Source organism: Trachurus japonicus, chromosome 19, assembly GCF_045865225.1.
Source record: "Trachurus japonicus isolate A0001 chromosome 19, Traja_1.0".
In the NCBI taxonomy this organism is placed as follows: Eukaryota; Metazoa; Chordata; class Actinopteri; order Carangiformes; family Carangidae; genus Trachurus; species Trachurus japonicus.
Genome location: NC_140925.1, coordinates 976,945 through 999,003, shown reverse-complemented (window position 1 = coordinate 999,003; position 22,059 = coordinate 976,945). Strand labels below are relative to the sequence as shown.

Genomic DNA, 22,059 nt, shown 5'->3' with positions numbered 1-22,059 from the left:
CATTTTACAAAGATATTTCAATATAACAAATATACAATATGAAACATTTCAACATATAGCTACACATATATACAATATTAGACATTTCAATATTAATTAATTAATATTGAAATGTCTCTCTCTGTCTCTCTTTCTCTCCTCTTGGTGTCGCTCTTCCCTCGCTCGCCCTGCTCTCTGCTGGGATGGAGGGAATTCCCCGAACTGGGACGACTGGAATTCCCTCAGCAGCGCACACACACACACACACACACACACACACACACACACACACACACACACACACACACACACACACACACACACACACACACACGCTCTCTCTCTGCCTCAGTCAGCCTCACACACTCAGACAGACTGTGAAAGTGTTTTTCTGTTGCAGCTGAAGGTCGAGCGCTTTGTTTCCTCTCATTTTATTTTCATTTTTCTGCTTTCTGTGTTTTCCTTCTTTTTCCTTGTTTTTCCTTGTTTTTCCTCCTCTGGTTTCTGCATCGAGTCCAACAACAACAACAACAACAAAAGAGTCGGAGAGAAGCGACAGAACAGGACAAACGGCTGCTGACAGATCAGATCTAATGAACAGAATAAAAGACAATAGAACGACAGTAGAGTCAGTCAGCAGCTTCTACCTGTCAGTCGTCATCATAATCAATTAGTCAATTAGTCAATTAGCTGATCAGATCAATAAGGTGAGCTGACGTACAACCGGCCGGACACGAGAGAATGAATCAGTTTTATTACTTTACAGAACGAAGCTCATCACTGGAAATACAAAAAGGAATAAAACACAAAAAGAATAAAATGAGAAATGAATCGTGTCTGTAAACTTAGGTCACGACAAATAAAGAACAATGCAAAAAGATCAATAAACTTCACTTTACATATTGTAACAGGAAATTACATGAAGCGATTATTGATTATCATGATTAACCCTCTGCATTCTGATTCAGATTAGATTAGATTAACACAAACACAACTCAACAGACAGAAAATATAGACACAATAAACAATTAAAACAAACCAACCTTCAACCAGTGTAAAACAAGTACTGAGGATATAAGGATATAAGGGTATAAGGATATAAGGATATAAGGATATAAGGGTATAAGGGCATAAGGACGTAAGGGTATAAGGATATAAGGGTATAAGGATATAAGGATATAAGGGTATAAGGATATAAGGGTATAAGGGCATAAGGATGTAAGGGTATAAGGACATAAGGATATAAGGACATAAGGGTATAAGGATATAAGGGTATAAGGACATAAGGGTATAAGGACATAAGCGTATAAGGATATAAAGATATAAGGGTATAAGGGTATAAGGATATAAGGGTATAAAGATATAAGGACATAAGGGTATAAGGACATAAGGGTATAAAGATAAAAGGGTATAAAGATATAAGGGTATAAGGACATAAGGATGTAAGGGTATAAGGGTATAAGGATGTAAGGGCATAAGGGTATAAGGATATAAGGATATAAGGGTATAAGGGTGTAAGGATATAAGGGTATAAGGGCATAAGGATATAAGGGTATAAAGATATAAGGGTATAAGGACATAAGGATGTAAGGGTATAAGGATGTAAGGGCATAAGGGTATAAGGATATAAGGATATAAGGGTGTAAGGATATAAGGGTATAAGGGCATAAGGATATAAGGGTATAAAGATATAAGAGTATAAGGGTATAAGAATATAAGGGTATAAGGGCATAAGGATATAAGGGTATAAGGGCATAAGGATATAAGGATATAAGGGTATAAGGATATAAGGACATAAGGGTATAAGGGCATATGGGTATAAGGATATAAGGATATAAGAGTATAAGGGCATGAGGATATAAGGATATAAGGGTATAAGGGTATAAGAATATAAGGGTATAAGGGCATAAGGATATAAGGATATAAGGGCATAAGGATATAAGGATATAAGGGCATAAGGGTATAAGGGCATAAGGGTATAAGGATATAAGGGTATAAGGGTATAAGGATATAAGGGTATAAGGGTATAAGGACATAAGGATATAAGTGTACAAGGATATAAGGGTATAAGGGCATAAGGGTATAAGGATGTAAGGGCATAAGGGTATAAGGGCATAAGGACATAAGGGTATAAGTGTATAAGGGTATAAGGGCATGAGGATATAAGGGCATATGGGTATAAGGATGTAAGGGTATAAGGGTATAAGGATAAAAGAGTATAAGGGCATAAGGATGTAAGGGTATAAGGGTATAAGGGTATAAGGGCATAAGAATATAAGGGTATAAGGGCATAAGGACATAAGGGTATAAGGATTTAAGGATATAAGGATATAAGGTGGCCTGATATAAAAGTAGCAACGTAAGTGTCAATGATATAAATATAAAGTATAAATACTATAAATACTACGACTGCAGGTGTTCCAGCCTGAAGTCTGATCTGATTGGATCAATAACTCCTGATCAATCATGTGATCAGCTGTAGTTAGACAGGAAGTAGACAGGAAGTACACAGGAAGTAGACAGGAAGTAAACAGGAAGTAGACAGGTGGCGTTGATGACACGTAGGGCGCCAGGTGTGACGGAAACATCACAACACATATCAGCTGATCGATTGATTGATTGATTGATTGATTGATTGATTGATTGATTGATTGATTGATTGACACACACACACACACACACACAGACACACACACACACACACAGACACACACACACACACACACACACAGACACACACACACACACACACACACACACACACAGTATAACTCAGTGTGTGTTTGTCTGGTTAAACGCTGCTGTAGTTTAAACTGACTGAGTGTATTTTACCGAGTCAGCTCTGTGTGTGTGGTTGTGTGTGTATGTGTGTGTGTGTCTCTGTGTGTGTGTGTGTGTGTGTGTGTGTGTGACAGCTGGCCCATCTGACTTTGCGGTGACATCTGGGAAACCCGCTGCTGTGCCGCCGTGAACGCCGGTTGATGTCGCTATTTAAATGCAAATGTGTGTGTGTGTGTGTGATGGTGTGAGTGCTCGACACACACACTCACAAAAGGAAACACTTCACACACAATAGAGAGCAAGGAGAGTGTAACACACACACACACACACACACACACACACACACACACACACACACACACACGCTCTCTGCAGCGCTGCTCGTCTGTAAACCAGCAGGAACGGATCAATTAAAATGATTAAACCTGAATCTGTCGTTTTATTAGAATTAGACTGAACTAGTTTTTATTAATGAATGTCACGTTATATAATAATAATAATAATAATAATAATAATAATAACAGTGAATATGAATATGAATATGTGCTCATCATTGTGTTGCTATGGCGATCAGGTGTGTGCAGGTGAGACAGACCGGTGGGAATCACATGAAATGAAATGAAATGAAATGAAATCTCTCCTCCGCTGTCGTCGTCCTCGCCGGCGCTTTCGTCCGTTCAGACGCGACTCTAGAGACGGGACGAAGCAAACCAGGTAAAAAAGAGAGAGAAAAAGAGGGGGATGAGGGGATGAGGGAGGTGAGGGGGGGTTAGGGGTGAGGAGGAGAGGCTCGTTGACACGGCAACGTGTCAGAGGAGCAGTCATCGCTCACAGCGGGACGATGGATCACCGGCAGCAACTTAAAACACTTTAGTCTCCATGTAAATGACATCAGTCGGTCGGCACGGCGACGGAGCAGCTGATTCTATTTATTCTGTTTCTATTCTACATGAACGTCGGCTACGGACCGTTCTATATATATATATTAGATTATATTTATTATATTTATATTCTAGATGATCCTGAGACCTCAGTCTGTTCTCTATATGAACAGGTAAATACTGTTTTATAGATTAGATTAGATTTATTATATTTATATTCTACATGAACCTCAGTCTGCTCAGTCTGTCCTCTATAAGAACAGGCTAATACTGTTGGTTTTATTATATTACATTTATTATATTTATATTATAGATGAACCTCCGTCTGTTCACCGTGTTTTCTGTATGAACAGCTAAATACTGTTCTTTATATTATATTTATATTATAGATGATCCTGAGACCTCAGTCTGTCCTCTATATGAACAGGTAAATACTGTTCTTTATTATTATATTATATTTATTATATTATAGATGAACCTCAGTCTATCCACTGTGTTTTCTATATGAACAGGTAAATACTGTTCTTTATTATTATATTGTATTATATTTATCATATTTATATTATAGAGGAACTGAGTCTCTGCTCGTGTCTTTACGTTGATCTGCTTCGGCAGCGTCGGCTCACTCTCTTTTTTATACAAACAAGTCAATTCTGTTCTTTTTATTCTACTTTATTATAATTTATATCATCTTGTACTGTATTGTTTTGTATTATATTACATTACATTATACGTAGAGTATCGTATCATCAGAACCTGTAAATCAAAACCATGAAATATAAAGACTTCATATACTGTACAAAACCTTAAATATTCAAACTCAGAATTTACAGATCTTAAATGTAGAAACATAAATAACAAAAAGGTGAAATATAATTTTAATATTAATATTAATTTAAATATAATAATAATATGTTTAGAAGAGAAATTACGGTATATAAATAAATATAGGCTACATGATATAATATAAAAAAAGATGTTGAAATTCACATGAAATGTTGGAATAAAATAAAAAACAGCAGCTTTGACTGAAGAGGAGGAAGAAGAGGAGGAGGAGGAAGAAGAGGAGGAGGAGGAGGTGATTACTCCTCCTCTTCCTCTTCTTCCTCCTCCTCCTCTTCCTCCTCCTCCTCCTCTTTCTCCTCGTGCTGCTGCTGGTCGGGGATTTGTCCCGAAAGAATGAAGCCTCATTTGGAAAGCAGATTGCTGCGTCCTCCTCCTTCTCTTCCTTCTCCTCCTCCTTCTCTTCCTTCTCTTCCTCTTCTCCTCCTCTTCTCTTTATCCTTCTCCTCCTCCTTTTTCTCCTTCTCCTCCTCCTCCTCCTCCTCCTCCTCCTTCTCCTTCTCTCCTCCTCCTCCCCGGCGGCTCATTTATTTGTCCATTTAAAGTGAATGAACAAATGATCATTAGCTACTGACAAAAGAACAAAACTGCAGTAAAACTCTCATTATAATTATAATAATAATAATTATAATAAAACTAATAATAGTAATAATGATAATAATAATATTATGGTATTAATAGTATTATTGTGAATACAGTAGGAGTTCATCAGTATTATTGATCTGATCATGAAGCCTATAATCGATCAGCGACGACTTGAAGCTGTGAAGATTTTTTTTGTTGCTTTAAAAATGAAAAATGAGAAAAGTCAGACGTTCACTCACCAGATGTTCCTCCTCTTCCTCCTCCTCTTCTTTCTCTTCCTCTTATTCATGTCTTCATTTTTCATCGTTTTCTTTTTTCCTTTTTGCTGTTTTCTTTTTCCTCTTCATTGTTTTCTTTTAAAAAATGAATTCTCCCTTTTTCTGATCTGTTCTTCTCTTACTCTTCACTTGTTTCAGTTTTTTCCCCATCTTCCTTTTTCCTCTTCATCACCAGATAATTGATCTTCCTTTTCTTTGTTCTCTTTCTTTTCCCTCTCTCCTCCTCCTCCGTATATCCTCTCTCCCTCTCTCTCCCTCTCTCTCATATTGTCATTTTCCTCCTCGGTTTAGACTGAGTCCTGTCTTCCTGTCTTCTCTCTCTTTTCTTTTCCTTCCTCCTCTCGTTGTGTTTCCATCCAGACTCGGTCCACCCCTCGGAGCCTCGGAGGCCTTCATCCCCCAGAAGACCGGAGCGCTGGAAAGCCGCTCTCACTTCCTGTCTGAAGGCATGAGAAAACTCCTGATGATGAAGACGACCGTGAAGATGATGAGGATTATGAAGAAGATGAGGATGATGAGGATCAGCAGAAACGTTTTCCTGCTCGTCTTTTAGAAAACACACGTTCTGTTACATTTCCAGCCAGATCAGTGTGTGTGTGAAAGGAAACCAGCACAGACAGAACTGGTTCGGGTATGGTTTGAATCTGGTTTGAGTCTGGTTTGAGTCCAGTTTGAGTCTGGTTTGAGTCTGGTTTACCTAAGTCTGGTTTGAGTCTGGTTTGAGTCTGGTTTAAGTCTGGTTTAAGTCTGGTTTGAGTCTGGTTTGAGTCTGGTTTGAGTCTGGTTTGAATCTGGTTTGAGTCTGGTTTGAATCTGGTTTAAATCTGGTTTAAGTCTGGTTTAAGTCTGGTTTGAGTCTGGTTTGAGTCTGGTTTGAGTCTGGTTTACCTAAGTCTGGTTTGAGTCTGGTTTGAGTCCGGTTTGAGTCTGGTTTAAGTCTGGTTTGAGTCTGGTTTGAGTCTGGTTTGAGTCTGGTTTGAATCTGGTTTGAGTCTGGTTTGAATCTGGTTTAAATCTGGTTTAAGTCTGGTTTGAGTCTGGTTTGAATCTGGTTTGAGTCTGGTTTGAATCTGGTTTAAGTCTGGTTTGAGTCTGGTTTAAGTCTGGTTTGAGTCTGGTTTGAGTCTGGTTTGAGTCTGGTTTGAGTCTGGTTTGAGTCTGGTTTGAGTCTGGTTTGAGTCTGGTTTGAGTCTGGTTTGAGTCTGGTTTGAGTCTGGTTTGAGTCTGGTTTAAGTCTGGTTTGAGTCTGGTTTGAGTCTGGTTTGAGTCTGGTTTGAGTCTGGTTTGAGGCCGATTTATGTCTGGTTTAAGTCTGGTTTGAGTCTGGTTTGAGTCTGGTTTGAGGCCGATTTATGTCTGGTTTAAGTCTGGTTTGAGTCTGGTTTAAGTCTGGTTTGAATCCAGTTTGAGTCCGGTTTGAGTGCAGTTTCTGTTTGGTTTAAGTCTGGTTTAAGTCTGGTTTGAGTCCAGTTTGAGTCTGGTTTGAGTCTGGTTTAAGTCTGGCAGAAGTGTGGCTCAGACCTGCTTCAAATATGTCTCATTTGGCTCAGGTGTGGTTTAGGGCTGACCCGATTATCAAAATATGACGGCCGGTGGGGTGCGCGAGGGGAGTGGGGGTTGGCGGAAATAATGAAAGTAATGACAAAAAAACACAGCATATATCCAAAATCTCATTTTAATGTAACAATTGCCGATGAGAACCGGTGTCAAAAAGGAAAAAAGGAAGAAAAAAAAAACAAAACAATCGATCGCGGACTTCATGATCGATTACCATGGCAACGAATCGGGTCAGCCCTAGTGTGGTTGTTTCAGGTCCGGCTCAGCTCAGGTGGAGGTGAAGCTACTGTGGAGCTGAGGGAGTTGGACCAGGACTTTGGTGTGAGGACTTCCTGTCTTGGTGATGAGAACTGGACATGACGATGATGATGATGATACTAGATAGAGAATTCATTTCCTGAAGGAAATACGGTGAATGCTGTGAATGCTGTGAATGCTGTGAATGCTGAATGAGCTGAATTTAGAGAAGAAACTGCTGAACCACTCAAACAACATCTGAAGGTAAAACCACCTTAGAGGATGATGATGATGATGATGATGATGATGATGATGATGATGATGATGATGTCGTTCATCAAACCAGTTCAGACTCAGACTGGAGAGAGAGAGAGAGAGAGAGGGGGAACGACTGCACTGGGGCGATCAAGGTCTCTTTCTCTGTGGTTGGTCGGTTCGAGCTCCCCCCTCCCCCTCCCCCTCCTCTCTCCCTCCTCCTCCTTCTTCTCTCTATCTCTCCTTCTCTTTCCTTCTCCTCTCTGTATCTCTCTCTCCTCCTCCTCTCTCTCTCCTCTCCTTATATGGTGAGGCCCCGCCCCCCCTCTGTGATGTCATCGGCTTGGAGGAAGACCCGTGGGGTTTTTGGGTTTTGGCGTCCAGTCCTGTGGGGCCGCAGGGCTGAGAGTTTCTCCTCCGCTCCTCATCCCTCCATCACCAGCCTCTCCTCCTCCTCTCCTCCTCCTCTGTTCCTCCTCCTCTGTTCCTCCTCTGTTCCTCCTCTCCTCCTTCTCCTCTTTGGGGAAAAGAAAAAAGACACTTTGCTCGCGCTTGCTCTCGATTCGCCGTCCGGACCCGGCTTCTCTTCTCTTTTCCCCTTCGTTTTTCTCGTCCTCTGAGGATTTTATTTCTTCTCTTTCCTTTTTTTTCTCCTCCTCCTCCTCCTCCTCCTTCTCCTTCTTGTTTTTTTTTTCCTTCGCTCCGCCGGGTTTCAACATGACGGCCCAGACGGAGAATTTTACCAAAAAAAAATTCCCTAAAAATCAGTGATTTTTTTTTGCCGCTCAGAGTGAAAAGTTGAATTAAAATCTGAGAAACAGACACAAAGTTCAGCAGCAGAATAAACTCCTGCTCCACTTCCCTCTTCCCTCTTCCCCTCTTCCCTTCTTCCCTCTTCCCTCTTCCCTCGCTCTTCTCCGGCTGCTTCCACACTTCCACTTTAAACGTTCCTGACTAAATCCTCCTTCCACCACCTCCACTACACTCCATCTCCGTGTGCAGCTTCTTTTCCTCTGCTGGACTTTTCTTTTTTCTTCTCCGAGAGTCGGAAAGTCGGAGCGTCGGAGCGTCAGTCGGGAATGTTCGGGATTCAGGACAACCTTCCCCGCGGGGCCACGGCCGGCATGAAGGAGGAGCCGCTGGCCGTCCGCTCCTGGATGCACTCGGCCGGCGTGGTGGACGCCAACACGGCCGCTCAGAGGTAAATAAACTCAACTCGCCTCGCCGCCGGCGGCCCAGAGGAATTCTGGGAGCTGAAGTCCCAACGGACAAACGAACGGCCGCGCAGCCGGAAAACCGCTCACACCAGACGGACTGAGACACCGGGAAAATCTGTCCCAGGGAGATTCAAACTCTCTTTGATCAGATATTTCTGCTGTTTTTAAATCCAACATTTAATTTGTCTTCCATCTAAATTTATATATTTTTAAAATAAATTTCACTTATACGTCATTTAAAGATTTTCCGGTTTTCAGCTGAAACAAAACAAGAGAAAAGTGTTAAATGTTTGTGACATTACAGCAAACTGAAGGAATTCTCACAGTCAAAAATCTTTTATCAGAAGAATTAGACAAAAAAAAATACTTTGACTCGTTTCAGCTTTATTTAAAAAAAAAAAGAATTTGTTCTAGATGTGAAATTTAACAATAATAATAATACTTAAAAAAAAAAATGAAGAGTGAGATTCACTCTGATATTTATCTGTTATTAATGTGGATTCTCTTATTTCTATAAGGTGAAAATAATTGAACAGATTTAACAGAGAGCGGAGCGGAGAACGGCTCAGGTTGGTTCAACATGAAGCAGCAGCAAATACAGAGTTTAACAGAGTTTAACAGAGTTTAACGGTGACGCTGCTTCAACTTAACATATTATAATAATTACATACAATTAGCAGAATAAATAAAATGCACATTATAATTTAAATTAATGTAAATTCAATAATTAATGAGGTTAATGTGTGTGAGTGTGTGAAATCCAGCTCAGATGAATTTAGATTTTTCTCTCCATTATCAAACAACACGGATTAACCCTTTAATATTTAATCATGTGTCAAATCATTAGAAACGTGTTGGAGAACGAGAAAACAGAAGAAACAGAAACACTCGTTACCATGAACTCACTTTTATTAAAACTCCTCATATTCACAATATGTGTGTGTGTGTGTGTGTGTGTGTGTGGAGTGTGTGTGTGTTAATGTGTGTGTGTGTGTGGAGTGTGTGTTAGCGGCGCCGGGGTCGGAGCTGCAGTTTGACTTGTTAATATGAATATTTATAAAAGCTGACATGAAGCGGTGTTTTTCCTCCTGTGTGAGTGTGTGTGTGTGCATCTGTGTGTCTGTGTGTGTGTATTAATGTGTGTGTGTGTGTGTGTGTGTGTGTGTGTGTGTGTGTGTGTGTGTGTGTGTGTGTGTGCTGCTCCGACATGATTCATTCATGTGAGGTTAAAGCCCGGAGCGCCGTGTCCCGTCTGACGGACCGGACGCTCTCTGGTTCAGCACCGTTCACCTGCTGCTGCTGCTGCTCCGCTCTCTTCACTCTCTATTTATATACATATAAACAGTATATATACATATATATTAATATTAATTTTAATATTAGAGTTAATATTAATATGATTGTTGTTTTAGTTGTTTTATATTTGACCCGGCTGCTCGGTGTGTGATGGGATGTGGGAGCGGAGCCGCTGAGGAGCGTTTGGTTTTAGCCTCAGGTCACACGAAGCCGTTAAACTCTGGTTCCTCTGGTAGCTGAGAGCTTTTATTTTATTTTATTTTATTTTATTTTATTTTATTTAAATCAGAACAACAAATCACAGAAACAACAACCACAACAACAAAAAAACACAAAAATGATGCGTTTGTAATTTTAACATGAGTGGTGAAACCTCCCCGCTCCACACACACACACACACACACGTCCTCCGGCTCAGAAACCGTCAGAGTGTGAAGTGTTTTCAGTCCCACAGAGACACACACACACAACTACACACACACACAACTACACACACACACACACACACAGACACACACTCTCTACCTGCAGCCAGGTCACAGGTCAGAGGCCGAACGCTAAGGGGGCGGGGCTAAAGCGAAAGGTTTAAACCCAGAGAAACTGTTTCTGCACTTTTTATACTTTGTCTCATCACAGAAATACACACTCGACATCTGACTCATTTATTGCAAAAACTCTAAATCTTTCCAAGAATATTTGTCTTATTTCTCGTCAAAATGTCTCATTTCTAGTCAAAACTAATCTCTTTCCACTTAAAATAAGACTCATCACTTGTTTTTAGATCATTTTCATTTGTTTCAAACTAATTTTCACTTGAAATAAGTAGAAAAATCTGCCAGTGAAAGCAAGTTTTTTTTTTGTGTTTGTAATAAGAAAGAAAAACTTGCTCCACTATCAGATTTTTCTACTTATTTCAAGTGAAAATCTGCTTGAAAGAAGTAAAAAGTGTCTAAAAACAAGCTGCTTTTTATGTGATGAGTCTTAATTTAAGTAGAATGAGATTTGTTTTGACTAGAAATAAGACAAATATTCTTGGTGAGATTTTGAGTTTTACAGTGTATATACAGTAGTGTTAATGTTATACTTATATTTCCTTTGTGCGTCATTCTTCTCATTTACATTGTTAATAAACGTTGTGTCATTAATGAAACATAATATTAACCTGTATGACTCTAATATTCTGTCATTTATTCTAATGTCTCTGTAGAAACTCTTGTGTTTTCTGCCCTACAAACAAAGGCAAAGTGCAGCCGAACTGAGAAAAACAGCTTTTTGTGTTTTTCATTGTCAGGTTTAAGCATCAAATGATGAATGAATAACTACCAAGTCTAGAACTGATTAGATAAAGGTGGACTGGGTTAAATGTGTTTTGTAGTTTGTCTTTCTGACCAATTTGGACCGTTTTATGGCAGATAGCCTACTGCACTTTGCCTTGGTTTTACTCCAGTGGAATCAGAGTAAACTAGAGAATGCATTTCCTGAAAGAAATACGGGTGAATGCTGAAAGCTGAATTAAGTGAAGAAATTGTTGAAGATACAACACTTTGCCTTGGTTTTACCCCAATGGAATCATAGAGTAAATTATGGGATGTAGGGAGTACAGTTACTCTTTGCAGATGCTGCACGTTGCCTTGGTTTCACAGAGCTGTTTTGGATGGACAGCTAAATTAAAAGCCCAATAACTCTGGAAATTTTTAGCCGTACCAATATCAGATTCTACCAGATTGAAGAGAATATGCCTTTACACTTTTGATTTCAGGTCTTGACTGGGTGTGTTTGGTTTGTCTCCTCTCACAGCGGGGTGGGGTTAGCGCGCGCTCACTTTGAGAAGCAGCCGCCGTCCAACCTGAGGAAGTCCAACTTCTTCCACTTCGTGCTGGCGCTGTACGACCGGCAGGGCCAGCCGGTGGAGATCGAACGCACCGCCTACGTCGACTTCGTGGAGAAAGAGAAGGTGAGGAGGAGAAGGAGGAGCCGGGACGCGGATCTAACGCACCCATGATGAGAGTCAGGTTGTGTTTAGTGTCAGTCTGATGTGTGTGTGTTTGTTTGTGTGTGTGTTTGTGTGTCTAGGAGCCGACGGGAGAGAAGACCAACAACGGGATTCACTACAAGCTGCAGCTGCTCTACAGTAACGGTGGGTACGCTGGGTTCACCGCACGGCTCAGCCCGCAGAGCAGCCGGGTGGAGTCTGTACAGGAGCTACTGGATCAGATCATACTGGTTTTTTTATTTTTTATTTTCTTTATTTAACCTTTCTTTAAAGGGACAACCAGGAGTTTTGTTAAAGCGAAGTGTTTCCACACTACATTTATGAGCCTCCGCACCGTGAAATTCTTTGACCGGGTCAAGACAGACTCATGTTTTCATTCATCAAGAATTAAAGTCAGAGGTTGGAAGACGATCACATACCGTCGTAGTTCCCACCATAAACGGAGATTCATACGGCGGCGTTATTCTCATGACTCGCCACGAAACCGAAAGTAAAGAAACGCTGGTCGGCTCGCCCAGCATTTCCACCACCACTAATAATAACAAAATAACCATAGAGACAAAACCATAGATTTATCTAAAATGGACCATTAACAAGTGGTAACGGAGATTCATCCACATTAATATCAGACTTTTTTATAACCAAATACAAACTCCTCGTTGTCCCTTTAACTTTTATTTAACCAGGCAAAAATCATTAAGGACAAGTTCTTATTTGCAATGATAACCTGACAAAAAGCACAAGCTTCTTGAAGGGAGGGGGAGAGAGGGCTGTGAAAAAACGTATTTGTTAAAAGTATTTGTTAATGTGTGTGTGTGTGTGTGTGTGTGTGTGTGTGTGTGTGTGTGTGCAGGAGTGCGAACGGAGCAGGATCTCTACGTCCGACTGATCGACTCCATGACCAAACAGGTGAGATACAGATTATTGATTATTGGGGCGAAGGGGCTGCGAGTCGTTATGAATCAGTTTAACGACTAGACGCCACACACACACACACACACACACACACACACACACACACACACACACACACACACACACACACACACACACACACACACACACACACACACACACACACTCCCTCTCTCTCTCTCCCGGGCGTGCGACACCACAGACCGTAGATCAGATGCTGCTGAGTGTCTGTGAAGCTGCGGCCATCTGTTACAGCTGCTTCACCTCCACACACACACACACACACACACACACACACACACACACAGACACACACACACACACACACACACACACACACTCCACTGATCAGCACGCAACTGTTCCGCGGATCGTTGATGGAAAAAAAAAAAGTTGTGCGAGTCGTGTGGTAACACTAGAAAAAAACACTCGCGCATCACCGCAGACGAATAAACAGGCAGTTAAACAAACAGCTCGTATAGGCAGCTTTATGTCACACAACAACAACAACCAACAACAACAACAACAGCCAACAGAGGTGTGTGTGTGTGTGTGTGTGTGTGTGTGTGTGTGTGGTTGTCCTCTCTAGTTGTGTAAGTTGTGTTCTATAGGAGTGAATGTTGCCTTCATGTTAAACCTGGTTGACAGCTGGTCGTCTGTAAACCTGCTGCTCTGAACCGGTCGCTGCAGAGCGTTTCTCTCCTGTTGTTTTAGTTATGACGGAAAAATATGAAGTCATGCAACTCCTGACCAGACTGGACCAGACTGGACCAAACTGGACCAAACTAGGCCAGACTGGACCAGACTGGACCAAACTGGACCAAACTAGGCCAGACTGGACCAGACTGGACCAGACTGGATCAAACTGGATCAAACTGAACCAATCTAGATCAGACTGGACCAGACTGGATCAAACTGAACCAATCTAGATCAGACTGGACCAGACTGGACCAGACTGGACCAGACTGGATCAAACTGGACCAGACTGGACCAGACTGGATCAAACTAGATCAGACTGGACCAGACTGGACCAGACTGGATCAAACTAGATAAGACTGGATCAAACTGGATCAAACTAGATCAGACTGGACCAGACTGGATCAAACTAGATAAGACTGGATCAAACTGGATCAAACTAGATCAGACTGGACCAGACTGGATCAAACTAGATCAGACTGGACCAGACTGGATCAAACTGGACCAAACTGAAACAAACTAGACTAGACTGGATCAAACCGAACCAATCTAGATCAAACTGGACCAAATAGGTCAAACTGGACGAGACTGGGCAAGACTGGATCAAACTAGACCAGACTGGACCAGACTGGATCAAACTAGATCAGACTGGACCAGACTGGATCAAACTGGACCAAACTGAACCAAACTAGACTAGACTGGATCAAACTGAACCAAACTAGATCAAACTGGATCAGACTGAATCAAACTGGACCAAACTGAACCAAACTAGATCAAACTGGATCAAACCGAACCAAACTAGATCAAACTGGACCAAATAGGTCAAACTGGACCAGACTGGACCAGACTGGATCAAACTGAACCAAACTAGATCAAACTGGATCAGACTGAATCAATCTGGATCAAACTGGACCAAACTGGACCAAATAGGTCAAACTGGACCAGACTGGACCAGACTGGATCAAACTGAACCAAACTAGATCAAACTGGATCAGACTGAATCAATCTGGATCAAACTGGACCAAACTGGATCAGACTGGACCAGACTGGATCAAACCGAACCGATCTAAGGGCGTTTTCACACCGCTAGTTCGATTACTTGCTCGGCACCAGACAGTAAAACAGTTACATTGTAGCTACAGACTGCAGAGTGGAGCGCAGCGTTCACACAGGCAAACCAACTAAAACTGGTCTGAATGACGTTTCCTCATCTTCCCGTAGAAACAAGCGCCAATTTGGACTTTCACAATGGAGACAACACTGTCCAACACTGTACAAATACGCAATACAGCTCATAGATGCAGCACGTGAGAGAGTCTGCAGGTGGAGGGGCAGACTGGCAGAGATGATAGATGGTGAAACGCGGTTTATTTTTTCCATGAGAGACTGTGGAGGGCCCAAACACACCACACTCTTCTATGTAAATACACCGGTCGACCTGAGTTGGTCCAGGTTGGTGTTTTGTGCAGAATCAAGCGGACCGAGACCCCCAACCCCTTTTCAGAGGTCTCGGTCTGCTTGATTTGGTGTGCACCCGAGTGCGGTTGATGCTTTCACACCAACGAAAACGAACCGAACTAAGAGCTTTTGGTTCGAATGGACTGTTTAGTGCAAAGCGCCCTAGATCAGACTGGACCAAACTGAACCAAACTAGATCAAACTGGACCAAATAGGTCAAACTGGACCAGACTGGACCAAACTAGACTAGACTGGACCAAACTGAACCAAACTGAACCAAACAAGATCAAACTGAACCAAACTAGATCAAACTGGACCAAATAGGTCAAACTGGACCAGACTGGACCAAACTAGACTAGACTGGACCAAACTGAACCAAACTAGACTAGACTAGATCAAACCAAACCAAACTAGACTAAACCGGACCAAACTGAACCAAACTAGATCAAACTGGACCAAATAGGTCAAACTGGACCAGACTGGACCAAACTAGACCAGACCGGACCATGTGACCAGTCCTGGTCTCCAGAGGATGAACTGGGATGTTTTTCCTTCAGTGTAGTGACTTGTGCGTCCTGCAGGAGGCGCCGACACATTTCCTCTGTGATGGAAACAGTCCAGTCAGCACTCCTTTCTCTCTCTCTCCTCCTCCCCCCTCCCTCCTCTTCCCTCCTCCTCCCCTCCTCCCTCTGTTGTTCACCGTGACACTAATGGAAACCAGCAACAGTTGAGGCATTTAAACTAACGAGTCATTCAATTAGTGCGGTTTTAACGAGCGTGGCCGTCGGGCGTCGTTGGGCTGGTTTGATCCGCTCCGTTCCAGCTGTTCTTCAGGCTGCAGCCGGAATCAAACACTCACCGGATCAAATGTTTGACTCTCGGGCTAATGGATCATAATGGCTCATAATTGAGACAAATGAAATGAAATGCACCTTTATTTTACTTCACTTGTTGCCAGTGGTGTAGTGGGGATTTATTTTTTTTTACTGGGTGGACGGACGCCATTGAAATACAAAATCATTGAAATAAATAGGCTATATGACGTCATAAATGAAATACCATCAACTGGCACACGAGAGTTTAGTGTCACTGAATATTAGGTAGCCTAATGTTTAATTGTTATCCAGCCTAATGCCACTGTCACAATCATTCACTCCAAAGTGTTGAAAGTCCAAGACAAAGTTTTAATCTCTAGACCAGCGGTGTCAAACTCAAATATATCCTACCCTGGGCCAAAATGTAAAAATTGGTACAAGTTGTTTATTGCGAACTTATTGAAATTACCTTTTTGCACATATTGAACCTAAAATTGACAAAGCCTGTAAGTTATTGCATATAAAACAACATCATAATTATACATTTAAAAAACAAAAACAGTTGCATTCATTTCTAATTGCTCTATCTGCAGCTTTCCATAGGGAGAAAAAAAAAAACCATTACTTTTCCGCTGTTTTGATACCCCTCCACTGCAAAAACTCAAAATCTTTCCAAGAATATTTGTCTTATTTCTTGTAAAAATGTCTCATTTCTAGTCAAAACTAAACTCTATAAGACTGATCACCTAAAAATGAACTTGTTTTCAGATAATTTCATTTGTTTCAAACTAATTTTCACTTGAAATAAGTAGAAAAATCTGCCAGTGAAAGCAATTTTTTTTGTGCTTGTAATAAGGAAGAAAAACTTGCTCCACTATCAGATTTTTCTACTTATTTCAAGTGAAAATCTGCTTGAAAGAAGTAAAAAGTGTCTAAAAACAAGCTACTTTTAATGTGATGAGTCTTATTTTAAGTAGAATGAGATTGTTTTGACTAGAAATAAGACAAATATTCTTGGAAAGATTTTGAGTTTTTGCAGTGTCCACTTGGCCATGTGGATTTGTTTACAACGAAGCCTGTGAAAAACCAATACAGGAAGCGGTGAATAATGTTACGATGTTACGACCACTACACCACTGCTTGTTGCTGCTGTGGCTGCGGGAATCGAGCAGGCGATCGGCACCAGTCTCTAATGACTCTACTCCTGTGTGTGTTTCAGGCCATCATCTACGAAGGCCAGGACAAGAACCCCGAGATGTGCCGGGTCCTGCTCACACACGAGATCATGTGCAGGTAAGACCACACCTGGACCAGCTCCCTATCCACCACTTTATTTTCCCATGATCCATTGCATCGCACCACAACGGAAGTGGGTTTTAGTAGCATTCTAGCGAGCGGCTAACTGGTAGCGTTAGCGGCTAACTGGTAGCGTTAGCCACCGGTGTAGGCACCAAATGTGGGGGCTCCGGGCTGCCAAAACCGTTGTGACTAAATCTGATGTTTGTTAAGTCTAGAACAGTGTTTTTCAACCTTTTTTGAGCCAAGGCACACTTTGTTCATTAAAAAAATCCCGCGGCACACCACTAACCAAAAATGTTAGAAAATGACACAGTGCAGCCTAATACAGTAAATATAATACAAATGTTGTCTCTTACAGTGTAGTTAGTTTGTTCTGACTCAGTAATGGTCACTGTGCAGGCTTCTGCCACTACACTCATTGACATAAACAGAGTCCCATTTTATTAGCCAACTCTGCCAGACAGTCACTATTGCAGACACAGATGCTCAACAAAGCCTTTTTTTTCTCCTTTTTTTTTTTTAAGCTGTCAATCAACTCATGGGAGCTTGTCAACACGTGCACACTTCCACTCGTGCCTTCAGCCATATTTCACAGCAAACATGAGAGGACTTAAACTTATGTGGTGCACTCCCTGTGATAGAAAGTCAGAACAAACTCTGAGTGCAACCTGCAACGCGTGCTTCACTCTGCCTGGTCACACATCTCGCGCTCTGGAGCGCAGTGCGCGCAGCTGCAGCGCTTCAGATCGATCCAGTTCTATTTTTCACGCGAGCCGCGAGCGCCGTCAAGCTGGGTAGACCAGATCGGACCAGACAGGAACTCGGGCACAGAAAAGGCGAGAGAATCCGGTCAATTTTCAAAATAAAATAATTAAATGATGATTCATTAAGTTGTTGCTCGTCCGTCTATACATATTTGACCGTTGCGTCTGCACACGAGACACATACACATGTTTAAAATGACGTGTGTGTGTGGAAAACCGAGTGAATACGAATAAGGACGGTGCCCCTAAAATAAAAAGGAGGGGCTCTCAGCTGGCTCCCCGTCACTCACCTGCAGCTGCACAGACGAGCAGAGGAGCGCTCCGCTGGCGTGGATGAGCCGCAGCACAGCGGGAGCAACGCGCGCGTGTGTTTTATAAAAATAAAAAACAAACAAAATGAGACTGGCCGGTCGGCACGAGCCTAGTCACAGACACTCGATGGAGTGCTGAATCTCACTCGTTAACGGTTATAATCGCCTATGAGCGTCGGTTATCGGTCTGAAAAAAAAATTCAAAATGTGCATTGCTAGTTTGGATCAATTAAGTAAATTTGGTAATTTTCCACGGCACACCTGGCGTAAGCTCACGCACAGTGGTTGAAAATCACTGGTCTAGAAAACGAATTATTGAACAAACATTACTATTTCTGTGTGCACGTTTTTGTGATTAGTCATGGTTATTGTAGTTGTTAGCTTTGCTGCTGCTGACAGCTAACGTTAAGTTGCAGCAAACTAACATCACGATGTCAGCTGTTAAAACCCTCCCGTTGTGGGACACGACATGAAACTACTCCAGTTAGCTCAGTCATGTTGGAACTAGGATATCCGCTGGAGAAAATATTTTTCATGGGCCGTTTATTGAGTCATTTAAGACACTGCTAACGGCTAACAGCTAACGGTTAGCCCACCTGGTCCTTATAGTCTCACTTGGTCCTCATAATCTCACTTGGTCCCTATAATCTCACCTGGTCCTCATAATCTCACCTGGTCCTCATATAGTCCAGTAATTTCAAAACAATAAATGGGGTCAACGTTGAACAAATTGCAACAGAATCAAACTGAACTGGTTTTGTTTCCTCAACATGTCCTGAGTGAGGGAAAAAAATTCCCAGAAGAATCCCATTAGGGGAAAGTTTAGAAAAAGACCCAAATATAGCCCATAATACGCCTATTACCATTATTTTTCTCACCTGAATGAGTTCAAAATTTTTAAACTTTAGATATCTCCATGAAAATTACTGAGTTGATTACTTACATGAAGTCAAACAAAAAATGTATCACAAGTTTTTTTTTAAATTCTTTGTTAACATGAGCAAATTTGCATAAATTTGCATAAATTTGCATAAATTCCACCGTTTTGACGGCCCATGTGTATATATAAAGGTGCTGTGGTGGTACCAGCGTGAAAATTGGAATGATTTGACCCCAGAGGTTTATAAAGGGACCTGTGTATTGTCTTGAAATTTAGGTCCAAGTCACAGAGTTTACTTTCACTTTCGTCAATTTACCACCTGTAGCTTTAATGAGCTAGGACGCTAGGCTACCATGTAAAACGAGCGCTTCCCACAGCAACGGATTCAAATCCAGTCCATGTCCCTTGCTGCAAATCCTTCCATCTCTCCACCCCCCTTCCACAAATATCTCTCTATCATTCATTAAAGGTGAAAATGCCAAGAATTTTTTTTTTTTTTAAAAGAAGTGTTCAATCAAAACAACCATCAAAAGATAAGTGTCCTTCTCCTTAAGATAGGAGGCGGAGCATGTCATACCTGCTCTACTAAGGATGTGGCTATCTTGAAAAATTGCAGTCATCTTGAAATTTAAAGTGGTTTCTTGTCGGTTGACTGATGGAGTCAACTCATTCCAGTTTTCATGCTGGTACCACCACAGCACCTTTATATATACCGTCAAAACAGTGGAATTTATGCAAATCTATGCAAATTTGCTCATGTTAACAAAGAATTTAAAAAAAACTTGCAATACATTTTTTGTTTGTCTTAATGTAAATAATCAACTCAGTAATTTTCATGGAGATATCTAAAGGTTAAAATTTTGACCCTATTCATGTGAGAAACATAATTAAAGGGACAACAAGGAGTTTTGTTGAAGTGAAGTGTTTTCTCACTACATTTTTGAGCCTCCGCACCGTGAAATTCTTTGACCGGCGCAAGACAGACTCATGTTTTCATTCATCAAGAATTAAAGTCAGAGGTTGGAAGACGATCACATACCGTCGTAGTTCCCACCATAAACGGAGATTCATACGGCGGCGTTATTCTCATGACTCGCCACGAAACCGAAAGTAAAGAAACGCTGGTCGGCTCGCCCAGCATTTCCACCACCACTAATAATAACAAAATAACCATAGAGACAAAACCATAGATTTATCTAAAATGGACCATTAACAAGTGGTAACGTAGATTCATCCACATTAATATCAGACTTTTTTATAACCAAAGAGAAACTCCTCGTTGTCCCTTTAACAGGCCTATGAATGGGCTATTTGGGCCTTTTTCTAAACTTTCCCCTAATGCGATTCTTCTGGGATTTTTTTCCCTCACTCAGGACATGTTGAGGATACAAAACCAGTTGAGTTTGCTTCTGTTGCAACTTGTTTTGCAACCTTTTTTCATACAATGACTGGACTAATAGTCTCACCTGGTCGTCCTAAAGTCCAACATGGCCGTCGCTCTGTAGAAACAACAGTAACCAGTTGTTATTCTGTGTCTGTCAGTCGCTGCTGTGATAAGAAGAGCTGTGGAAACAGGAACGAGACGCCGTCAGACCCCGTCATCATCGACAGGTAACACACACACACACACACATGCACACACACACACTCACACACACACACACAGTTACACACAGACACACACACTTTGTATTATCATGCAGTGTGTGTTGATCTCCTGAATGTATTTCACGCTCTCTCTCACACACATTATTTTAATAGCAACATATTTCTCGTGCCTGGCCGGTGTGTGTGTGTGTGTGTGTGTGTGTGTCTGTGTGTGTGTGTGTGTGTGTGTGAGACGGACACGCAGCAGTCAGTGTGTGTGTGTGTGTGTGTGTCAGTGTGTTATTATAATTCAAAGCTGATGTATAAATCTGTGTGTTTATAATTCAAATCAACATGTCAGAGTGTTTCTGTGGTGATATTGTCGTCGCGGCGACAGAGACAGAGTGGTACAGCTGATACGTCCCCTCACGCCGAGACAACGAGGACGGACGTGTGTGTGTGTGTCTGTGTGTGTGTCAGTGTGTGTGTGTGTCTGTGTGTGTGTCAGGTGAGTGGAGGAAACTCAGTGAGCAGTTTAAGACTCGTTCAACCGTCTCAAAACACAGTAGAGAAGAGACATGTCCACAAAGACTAGAGGACAGTGTCTCTAGTTGCGTTTCCATCCACCTTTTTTTATTCGCATTTTCAAAAATTGCGAATAAATACTTGAATGGAAACGCCAGAAATTAGAAAAAAGGCAGCAAATGCGCATAAAAGTTTTTACGCTTTGGGGGGGGCGTAGATTTGTCAGCGTATCGATTAAATGAAAATGCGACTTCTTTTTGTGATGGAAACAGATGATGTGAATTGAGGCAGAGTTTGTGGGTGAAGCTGCTGGACTTCACCCAGCGACGCCCCGGTCTCCCAGCTCTCCTCTCTGCACCGCAACACAAACACAACGCGCTCCGTAACCCGTAATCTGTTGTTTATGGCGGTTAAGACGACACAAACACACGCCGTAACATCGTATATGTTATGTAACGTTTTCCACCGCTCCATTTATTGATGTTTCTTTTATACAGGTGCGTCTATAGTCCGGAAAGTACGTAAATTGTCCATGATGTTGAGTGTCAGCTGAGTGTCAACTGTTCTATACATTCACGCTCTCTTATGACGTAATCTCACGGCGCTCCACTCCTCCTAATCGCAAAACACTAATGAATGGAAACGGTCATAAATTTGCTTTGCTTTTTGCGCATTTTCACAAAATCCGCTTTTAAATTCGATACGACTTGGATGGAAACCCAACTAGTGTCTCTGTCTGTGGTTCAGACTGGAGGACAGTGTCTCTAGTTGTGTTTCCATCAGCTGTTTAGATCATCTAGATGTATCGCATCAGAAGATGATGATGGAAACGCTGTGATTCGAACTAAAATCCCCTGATTCACACAAACTGAAATACGCTGCTATGGCCGGGTTTTGGTTGATTGGA

At 41.7% G+C, this 22,059-nt stretch overlaps 1 protein-coding gene across 1 annotated transcript in view; it reads left to right on the top strand.

Annotated features, from left to right (window-relative positions):
• Positions 1-8,454: 8,454 nt before the first annotated feature.
• The window catches only part of LOC146967081 (transcription factor COE3-like), a 71,963-nt gene continuing 58,358 nt past the window's right edge, over positions 8,455-22,059 (top strand). Inside the window, exons 1-6 of the mRNA XM_085762159.1 lie at positions 8,455-8,597; positions 11,707-11,863; positions 11,983-12,046; positions 12,756-12,811; positions 17,006-17,079; positions 20,583-20,651. Coding sequence (XP_085618285.1) covers positions 8,476-8,597; positions 11,707-11,863; positions 11,983-12,046; positions 12,756-12,811; positions 17,006-17,079; positions 20,583-20,651 — 542 coding nt within the window. The 5' untranslated portion in view covers positions 8,455-8,475. The remainder of the gene's footprint in view (positions 8,598-11,706; positions 11,864-11,982; positions 12,047-12,755; positions 12,812-17,005; positions 17,080-20,582; positions 20,652-22,059) is intronic.